The following is a 10874-nucleotide window of genomic DNA, read 5'->3' as shown; positions in this document are numbered from 1 at the left end:
AATAGCCCAACACATCTACATGCATAGGGGCAATCGTCTCACTTGGTAATTAGTTTTATATATGCAGTGTCTTAGTGCCCCATTACCTTTTGCTCTCTGACTTTGCCCTAACTTCTTCATTGCAGTGGACAACTAGGCCTTCTCATAGCCAAACCAGCCCCTCTGACCAGCAAAGATACAGGCCTCTGCCTGCTCCCTCACATTCACCTTTGCTTAGAGTGCTCTGTATCTAAGATGAATTGGATAGTTTTTCAACTCTACATATTTATTTTTTAATAACGTTGACATTTCACATGTCTAAAGAGAAGACACCACTGTCTCCCCAGTGTAATCTTAGGTACAGTACTGCACTCAAGTGTTAGCCACATGTTCAAAAGCTCTTTGGAAATAACAATTCTAGGGGCATGGGAACACTGTGGTGGGCCTCAGTGATCCTTTGGGTCAGGGCTCCATCCAATAAAAAAAACCTTGGCTATGGAGAAATAAATGTAATTGTTCCTTTTATCGTAAAGAACAACTAAATATGGGCCAATATTTTGGTATTAAGATTGTCAATATCTGTTAAAACAGGACAGACAGCCGGCAGATAATTTTCCTTTCTGAATTACAAATTTGAATCATTACTTCTCCTGAGAAATAGGGAAATACTTCATTGAGTTATTGCCTCATTTGTAGTATTTGAAGATACATAATCTATGGTATACATACGATTAAGATTCTTTTTATTAAAAAAAATCCAGAATGTGTCCCAGACTCTGAAATATAAATTAGCTTAACAGTCCCTTGGTTGACTTCACAGATTGCAAGGACCTTGTAAGCTTACAATCCCTTATTTTTAAAATTTCTTTATGCCTACAGTACCTGGTCTTCTTAGGTGGTCTCCCATCCAAGTACTAACCAGGCCCGACCCTGCTTAGCTTCCGAGATCAGGCGGGATCGGGCATGTTCAGGGTAGCATGGCCACAGACTAGACTCCAAAATATTAAACAGTATTTTGTGCTACATGTATATGAAAAGCTACATTTAGGATTGCTCTGTTGTTAGCAAGAGCACAGCCCTACAGACATACTTTTTAAAGATCTTATGTTCTAAGCATTCAAATGTTCTCTATTAAACAAAAATAAATCTCTACAGATCAGTTCATGTTTGAGTTTCTAGGTAACATCACTATAAATTGTCTACATAAAACTGAAAAGTTGAGCGGGAATTATCTTCATGGAATAAATAAATTCCAGGCTTTAATTTATTCTCTGCAACTTGTTTCTAATCCTAAGTATTATATCTGAGAAGTTACAAGTTTTATAGGCCAATAAAACAGATCAATTCTACTTGTTTAACTGCTAAAGAGGAATGTATCGCTTTAGCACAACAAATAAAAAAAGTACAGAACTGGGGATAAGTAGATCCAGGTTTTGCTTTAGGCTCTGCCATACCTGTATGGCCTTAGGCAAATCATTTAACCTATGCAGGTCAAGCTCTGGTCTGCAGACTCTTCTGTGGTTTAACAAGATGAATTTGCCATTAGGTGAGAGGCCCCTAGATGGTGCTGTTGTTCTGAGATAAGCTTTGTATTTTTTTCCCTCTATAATTACAGTGAAGTAAAAAGGCATATTAGAAAATGATTTCCTATTAGTTCAGAAAAAATCCACTGTTAAGAGTTCATTCAATGGCATTGAATTATGAATCATATGGCCCATGTGCATTTAGCATTAAAAAGAATAAACCATTTATGATTATACCAAATATCCCCTTAGAATATTATTGCCCATATATCCATCAATATTTCTCTAGGTATATTATCTAAGTCTGAGAAACTAAAACCACACAATTATTGTTAAGAGTAATGTACGACGAACTCTACAGAAAAAGGATATTTTGCTTTTTTTTCAAATGCCAGTTCTAACTAAATTTAAATGCACTGAATTTTTCATTTGAAATGGTTCAGAATGTATTCAAAACCTGTGATTTCCACAATGAAAGATATACTACATTACCCCTCCAGCCACGTAAACAAGGGCATAGCCATGTAACAAGGGCACCTTTTAACTAAATCTGCTGTCATTTAGTGTTCAAAAGGGTAATCAAAAGGGTAAGAATAACATATTAAATGACTTCTCTAGTTTTAATCCACCAAAGAAATAGGATTTGGAGATTCCATTTTGAGGAGGCTTGGATGAACAATATCAGGTTTTCACCTAAAACTCCCATTTCTCCCCTATGAAATTCACTAAATTTATGTTCAGTCAATATATAGAACAATAAAGTACCAACAAAAACTGATACCAAGCTACATTTAGCTTCTTGTCATTTGAGTGGACAATAAATGACATGATGAAAATGACATAAAAACTGCAAATTTTGTTTCAAAGATTTTTTTATCAACCAATTAAGGAGGAAATATCAGATATCAGTGGATCCAAGGTGATATGGCTATATATATAAGTTATCCATCTACCCATCCATATAACTAACCAATCTTTATTGGGCCTATATGGTGTAAAGGGCTAGAGATATAAAGATAAGATACCACCTGCATTCTCGAAAATCTCTATCTAGTATGAGAAAAAGACTGAAAAGTTCAGTTCAGTTTATTATAGTGTCAAGTAGATTTACAACTATTGCACTTACTCTGCTGACAGAAGACCAAAATTTAAGAGGGATATTCTCCAATAAAGCTAAGATTTCATGATCTTTGATATAAGATGTTAAAATTATACATATATAATATACCTCATGTTCTATTCCAGACACACATGTTCTATACCACATGTTCTATTCCATCCTTCTTCCTGTTGCTGTACAGCTTGCTGCAAATGGGAATTTAGTTGGGAGAGTGCTTTAAGTCACCCATTTCTCATAAAATTACTACTGAATAAAATTTGACAGAGAATTTTCTTTATATTGTCTTCTTTACCCAAAACATGTAAAAAAAAAAAACAAACCAAAAAAACAAACAAAAAAATAGCCCCCATGTCAATTATAACTATATAACTACGAGATGACCTTTAATCAAAGACAAAGTAAATATTTCCTCTTTTATAGAACCCCATGTAGTTGGTGTTCACATAATGGTTTGACTACTGGTTGCCTAACTTTTTGGACAATGGGAAACAACAATAAAAGCTATTAAGTGTCCCAGTACATGAAACTCTTCTCAAAAATAGAAGAAAGTCATGAACATTGTTGGGAAAGCGTTTTACATTTCCAATGAAATTCTATTCCATCGGTCTATTTAGAAGATTGTCTTCGACCTATTTGGCTTAAGCACATAAACTGTAATTGACTTAGTCCTGTAGGGAACCACTTTTATCTTAAGCCTGGCACGCATAGCAATGGATAGAGCAGGAAAGTGTTTTTTTGTGTGTTTGTTTTTGAGGAGCTGGAGAAAAAAAAACAAGTATCAGCCTTCAGTCTTTTAAAATTATTTTTCATTCTGATTATATTGGAAAGAAATAAGCTGTGGGGGTTTGACATTGTTTTCCATCTTAACAGTTGCTCTGTATTCTGATATATGCGAGTCATAATGTACCACTATAATAAGACACAGCTTTTATATATTACTGGGGTAACACAAAGAAAATATGAATTTTTCTTTGGATACCAGTAATTGTCAAAAGAATGATTGCAGATTCAGAAAAATGTGCTTTATAATAACCCTGTTAACAAAGTATAAAGGAAAGAAAGAAGTACAGCAAGTAATATGGAAAGGTTAGTCATATTAGCAAGTCATCTCAGGATGGTTTTGGTTCTTTTGACTATGTTGCATCAAATTTTTAACCCCCTTCAAATCCTTGGGCAGAGGGGAAACATTAACACAAGGAACATTTGGTGAGTATGAACTGATTCACCACGTTCTTACAATAGCTCTAAGTAGTCAATAAACTACCCTCTCCAGAAGCAAGGACTTGCCTTGGTAATAAGGATACTGTGCTCCAGCTGTTTGAATTAATTTGAATATCAAAAACGAAATTTAGATTACCAACCATGTCCTGATAGTTATAGCATGCAGACTATCAAAGTCCTCTTTTTAAAATAAAGTAAAAAATAAAGAAGCACGGTTTAAAAAACAGATGTCCAAGTGCAACTTTTGCTTGTAAGCCTCCCCACGCTGTTTCCTCATCGGATGCTTTCCCCTGGGGGAAGTGTTTATCTGCCTTGCTAATCATGCTTGATGTTTTCCTTGGTAGAATACGTGTTCATGGGTTTCCATGTGCATGTTTCTACTGTGAATGAATACTAACAACAAAATCTAGATACTTTCTGCTTTCAGAAAATTCTAGTGTACCATATACAGCATAGATATTTCTTTCAGTTTAAAAAAATAGTGCAAAATATATCTGATAGTCAAAGTGATAGTTCAAGTGAGTTTTTGTGCCAAGAAGCACAGTCAAGCTTCACCTTTAGCTGACTTGTAAAACCTGAACATAGTTTTTGGGAAAGATTCCAGATTTTCCCATTAGTTCTCCACTCATCCAGTCATCATCTACAGATGCCAGCTCTGTTATTATATCTCCGGCCTGTAAGAAGACAGGAATTGGAAATAATTATTAGTTTCTGTTGAGTATAAGCACGACAGGCAGCCCATCTGGAGAGGCATGTATAATCTTCTCTTTACTTATTTATCATGATTTACCGAGAGGATTAAATGATATACCACAGAGATGATCTATACCTAATAATGATGTGCCATTTGCTTGTACACCTCTTCTCCTCAAAACCCATTCCTCTGCCAATATCACCATTGTTGCACTTTTAATTTCCTGCTTGTATTTTGTGCCCCCCAAATTCACCACTCTTACTCTAAAATTCTTTAATAACAATACCAGTTATCATATATACATTTCTGTAGATGTGTGTATGTGTGTGTGTGTGTGTGTGTATCCTCCCAATCTAACAATTATTTACTGAATACCCACTATGTATGTGTCTGACACTGTTGTTCTGGTCATTATGGATCCAGCAATATATAAAGACCTCATTCTAGAGTGGTGGGGAGACAAATAAATATGCTGGCAGAGGAAGACAAAGTGTGGGGTTCCATCTCATTAGAACAGTCAAGAAAGGCCCCACTGAAGGTGACATTTAAGCAAAGACTTGGAGATGAGTAAGCCATGTGCTTACTGTATGCTTTGTCCTATCCTATGTATTTTATAGGAATTAACTCATTTAAACAATACAGCGGTCCTAGAGGTTGGTACTAGTATTATACCCATTTTAGAGAGATATTTGTATGGATTTCTTTACAGAAAAGGAAACTGAAGCTCAGAGAGATTAAGTAACTTGCTCAGTGTTGCACGTCCAGTTAGTGGTAGGGACAAGATTCCAATCTAGTGTGATTTCAGGGTCTGTATTTCTAGCCGTTAGGCTACGTGGCCCCCACATTTACACTGGATCTCTATAATTAGAAAGGTTTTTACTATAATTATCTTTTCTCAACATTCTGAGCATTCTGAACTCCTCATTTATTCTTCCACATAATGGTATTCTCCTCTACCATTTGGTTTATTCTATTCCTTCCTGGCCTCAATATCAAATCTGCATTCTTTCCTGTCTTAAAGAACTTCACTCTGACTCAGAATACAGATTTTTCCTCTTCTGGTTCATCAAAGGGACGATGTATCTTATTCATGTATAAATTATAATTTTTCAACAGATGACATAATTTTTGAAATTATCTCCTGAAGCTATTTTGTTCTTTACTGTTTCTAACCATTTCTTAGAATCTGGGTTTAAGAGTCTGTAATGGTCCAAAATGACCCTGGCTACTTTTAAGAATATCTTTATCAAACTAAATGGATTTATTTGTAGCCCTCATACATAGCCCTCTGGAAAAAATGGTTTGATTTAAGGCCTTTACGGAAAATGGAAAGGAAAAACGCTATCAAATGCCATTAATTTACTTTATTCTGCTAAAATCTGTAAAATTTCTGGCTCTTCAAAGTTCCTATTATAAGTAAGCTCCTTTCTAAATTATAACATTATGGTTCACTAAAATTTTTTTTCTTAGCTCTTAAGTACATAGTGTGTTAGGGCAATTTTTTTAAAAAATTTATTTATTTAAATTACTTTTGAGTATACAGTACATTGGTTAGACATCTATATAGTTCATAAAATAATCCCCCTAATGGCTCCCTCCCTCCTCTGGCCCTCCACCTAGCTATCATATTAATGCTAACTGCATTCTCTCTGCCGTGCTCCCCATCCCCGTGACCAACTATCAACTGCTAATTTGTAGTTCTTTAACCCTTCACCCTATTCTCCCAGTCCCCCAACTCCCCTCCCCTCTGTCCGTCACCAAATTGTCCACTATATTTGTGAGTCTGTTTTTGATTAGTTTGTTCTTTTTGTTCCTTAGATTCTGCATATAAGTGAAATCATATGGTATTTATCTTTGTCTGACTAATTTCACTCAGCATAATAACCTCTAGGTCTATCCATGTCGTTGCAAATGGTAGGATTTCATTTTTTTAATGGCTGGGTAATATTCTATTGTATATATGAACCATAATTTCTTTATCCAATTATCTGTTAATGGGCATTTAGGTTGCTTCTATATCTTGGCTATTGTAAATTGTGCTGCCATGAATACTGGGGTGCATAGATCCTTACGAATTATTGTTTTGGTTTTCTTTGGATAAATACCCAGAAGTACAATTGCTGAGTCAAAAAGTATATCCATTTTTAATTTTTTGAGAACCCTCCATACTGTTTTCCATAGCAGCTATACCAGTTTGCAATCCTACCAACAATGTATGAGGGTTCCCTTTTCTCCACATCCTTGCCAACACTTGTTGTTTTTTGAGGACTAGGACAATTTTTTAAAAAGTTTTATCTATTAATATTCTGCAGATATCTAATATAATATTAATGATCAATAATACTGAAAGCAGTGCAGAATCCCTTAACTAAAAATACTCTAGAACTATCTTGCTTACAGTCAGTCATTTGTAAAATGAAGACAACTTATTTTCTGGAGGATCCTGTGAATTCTGTTATTTATATTGACATAACTTATATAAAGACCAAAATAAAATCCAAAAAGTTTGAATCCAGATTGTCAACTTGAAGTAACATTCTATGTAAAGATAAAAGGAATGAATTTCAAGCCACTGACTCTCAAAAGACTAAAAAGGACTAGGGCAACAGTTTCCAAACATTTGGATTTTAAGAACTAAGAAATTAAAAGAAAAAGAAAAGAAACTGATATAGAGTTACCAAATTATAATCTCCCATAAGAAATACCTACCATTTACTAATAACATTTTATTTTTTTTTATTTTTAATTTTATTATATTTATTGGGGTGACATTGGTTAATAATATCATGTTTCAAGTGTGCAATTTCATAAAACATCATCTGCATATTGCATTGTGTTCGCTAATATTTTATAATGGAAATGACATTTTAATATGGAAAAGATAAAAGAAATTCTTAAAAGAAAGGAAAAGCCCATCACAAAATAGCTAAGTTAGTTCTTAAAAAAAAATAGGTAAATCAGCAAACTTATAACTGACATATCTCAGCATGCCTCCCTTACTCTGTGACTCCCCAAAAGCCTGCATATACAGAATATCACCTTGTTTTCCCACTTTGTTGTAGACAGGTGACAATCTTATTTGGGTACACACTGTTTTAAGTCTCATTTTGTCCAATCACTCCTTGATGCTTTCATCCTGCCTATGGCATTGCTGCCTCTGACTGATTATCTCCAAGTGATGGAGAATTTACCACTACCTGACACAGGCTTTTCTGAGAGCAATGACTGCTAAGGCCACTCTTCTTCCTCTGGCACAGTCTCAAAGTACTACCCTGGGCACTTTCCTTTGACCATGGTATAGCTATGGACTGGGGAAATAGGATCATGGAAATATTCTGGTTTTACTTAAAAAAAAAAAAAAAAAAAATGAGAGGCACTTCTTTGATGAAGTAAGATTAAAATTAAATTTTAGGTGCTAAAAACCCCTTTGCAAAGTAGCTTAACTTTCTGCATTTTTTCCCCCACAGTCTAGTCAGTATCTTTGTGAACAAGACTCCAGTGCTTTATGAGGCAGTGCTGTGGTAGCCAGTTGTAGGTACCAACTGATTTCGCCACTGATCTCAAAGACATGACAAGAGCAGGCAGCAAGGGGCATGCAGGGAATCATCCTTTACTAGGGCCACCAAGGAAAAGTCCAATATTACTGAGATCTGATGTTATGAAGTCTAGGAATAAGGAATTTGCCTGGGGACTATAGGCCTATCAGGCCAATAAGGTTTTCTTTAAGCACCTAAATGCCTTGCTGATAATTTACATTTGCCCTATTCTTGACACACTCTCTAATCTTGTCCTTTAGAATTAAGGTGTGCGATCTGTTCATTCTTAGCTAATGATCAATACTGTAGCCAAATGTCCCACCCTTCAATGAAAGGCATTTCAAAATTTATAGCTGCTTAATACAGTTACAAAAAGGTACACATTCTGACCTTGAAGGAAAGCTCATCTTCATTCTCTCCGTGGAAATCATATAAGGCTTTGGCCTTCCTCCCCTTCAGTGCTAAAGCAGACATACTTTTCTTCTCAGCTGTGAAGACACAGAAATTCAAATATATGGAAAGACAGTGGATTAAAATACAAATTGCACACTTTAAGAAATGCCTTTGTCATTCCCAAGGCAGAATATTTTCAATTAATTTTGAATTTATTTAACTTGCAAAAAGATAAAAGATGTTCTCTTAGCAGGAAAAAAAAATTATAGAAAATATATTTAGTAGAAAATTGGACATTATCAAGTGAAGGCATTTTTATGGTTTTGCCACCCATAACTCCACCAAAGTATATGAAACAGAGAGTTTACAAAACTTTATGAATCACTCTTTCGAATATGGGCAAACAACTTAAACTGAGCATGTTCAGAGGGAAAAGGAATATATATCATTTTAAAGATCTCGCACTCGCCCTTAGAGAGTAGTTGTCACACCTGGGTAGGGCCGCACAAAGACCGCGGGGAAGATCCCCTCCCTGTCACGCAGTCTGCCCTTGCACCAGTTGGAGTCCAGACGCTCGAGGATCAGGATCTGGTCTCCCTTCTTGAAGGACAAGTCATCACTGGTCTCTGCTGTAAAACTGTGAAGAGCTTCACACCATTCTCCAGAAATGCTGTTATCCTGTTACAAATCAGAAATTCGATAAGAAATGTGAGAGATTATTTGAAACTGATTTCTACATAGGTTGAAAAATGGGGGTGTGGGGGGAAGCTAAGGGTTCAAAGCCTGAAGGCTTCTTTAAATCACTCAATACTTTATGTTACTATCAAGTTTCAGAAATAAAAATTTCCAATAACTTTTTTCTTAAAATATAATTCTGATAGAATTTGAGGTTCTTCTGCTTTTAAGAGATATACAATACGCAAGCAAAAACATTTTTCTAATTATGATCTATGACAATTATATCTTAAAAATTAGGTAAAAGCATATGATATTTATATATAGTATTTATGACACTGAAAAAATTCTGGTAATTTAATTTCCAGAGAAGTTCTTCTAAATTACAAAGAATCAGAATGGCAGTCTATAATTCCCAGGTATTTACCTGATTCAGAGTCTATCAGATTCCATAGCATAGGACTTCATTAATCCACATTTTTCATTTTGTGAGGCAGTTAGCTCTAAGGCTGGCAGAGTAACCACCCAAATGTGGTGGGCTAATAATGATCAAACACTTCAAGAATAAATTTTACCCAAAACACATCAGAAGAAGGTTCTGCTCTGTAAAGAGGTATTTCTGCCAAGTAAGGATGGGAGCCCTATGTTCAAAAAGCTGGAGTAGGGAGGAGAGGGTAATGCTTTGAGCCAGGCAGGCCTGGGTTCCAGACCCAGTTCTCCTATTTCCTAGCTGACACTGGGCAAGATGCTTCTTTTCTCTGAGCCTCAGCTTCATCTTGGGGTTGCTGTGAGGATTAAATAATGCATGTAGAATGCTTAGCACAGTGCCTGGCACATCTTAAGTTCTCCACAACTGAGACAAAAACAACAATGAAACAAGCAAACAAAGCCTCTTAACCCTAGCCCTCTTGCTCTGCACTAGAGTAACCGACCCTAAAGAATGGTACTTATCATTCCCAAGAAATGCTAGCAACCAAATGAACATTTCCTTTTGGAAAACTTGTCACTTTCTTTCCTGTTTGACGTGAACAATAAGTGGGAATGAAAGAATTAAGAGACATAGAGCCCAATTACCAGTCACATTCTGACAAACAATGACCCCAATAGGCTCACTCTTTTAAAATGTGTCACAAAACAATCCTATTAAGTTTAAACACTTTTGGAGTCATGTTATACATGTAAAAATTTTAATGCAGTTTTTTTCTCTCCTATTATAAAATAATGCAAATGTTCCTAAATATTTGAAGTTTATAAATGTATGAAGAAGTGGGAAAAATATCTACCCATCTATAATTGTTCCACCTTGGGGAAACTGAATGTTAATAACTTCAAATATATTTCCTTCTAGTCTTTCTATGCTATATATTCAATTTCCTATAACATATTTTCCTCCCATAACATTTTTATAAATCTAATTTTTCATGGCCTCAGAACATTCTACTAATAATAGTCATATTTAGATTGTTTCTAATTTTTTTCCTATTAAAACACCACCACTATGACTATCTCTGTGACTAAAACCTTGTCTTATTTTCAGCCTTTCACAGAGTGAGGAATAATAATAATTTATAATTTCAATTTTTTTAACACTTGTAATTATTTATTTAGTGTTGAGTTGTACTGAATCTCTGTTAACTGGGTTAGTTAAATGGTATTTTATTGCTGCTTTATAAGGCATTTTCTTGATTACTAAAGTTAAATATCTTTTTCCTGTCAGCCATTTATACTATCTC

The 10874-nt window shown here is 35.1% G+C and overlaps 1 protein-coding gene and 1 pseudogene across 4 annotated transcripts in view; both read right to left on the bottom strand.

The window, feature by feature from the left end:
* Positions 1-849: 849 nt before the first annotated feature.
* On the bottom strand, positions 850-968 carry LOC112475177 (annotated as a pseudogene).
* A 2442-nt stretch (positions 969-3410) lies between these two features.
* SH3D19 (SH3 domain containing 19) overlaps positions 3411-10874 on the bottom strand; it is a 133426-nt gene continuing 125962 nt past the window's right edge. For all 4 annotated transcript variants that reach the window (XM_015585143.2, XM_015585142.2, XM_006906265.3 and 1 more), the window contains 3 exons: positions 8958-9144; positions 8464-8561; positions 3411-4517 (listed from right to left, as the gene is read on the bottom strand). In XM_015585143.2, coding sequence (XP_015440629.1) covers positions 4401-4517; positions 8464-8561; positions 8958-9144 — 402 coding nt within the window. In that variant the 3' untranslated portion in view covers positions 3411-4400. The remainder of the gene's footprint in view (positions 4518-8463; positions 8562-8957; positions 9145-10874) is intronic.

Source organism: Pteropus alecto, unplaced genomic scaffold (assembly GCF_000325575.1).
Source record: "Pteropus alecto unplaced genomic scaffold, ASM32557v1 scaffold50, whole genome shotgun sequence".
In the NCBI taxonomy this organism is placed as follows: Eukaryota; Metazoa; Chordata; class Mammalia; order Chiroptera; family Pteropodidae; genus Pteropus; species Pteropus alecto.
The sequence above is the reverse complement of the archived record's forward strand: the minus strand, read 5'-3'. Positions and strand labels throughout refer to the sequence as shown.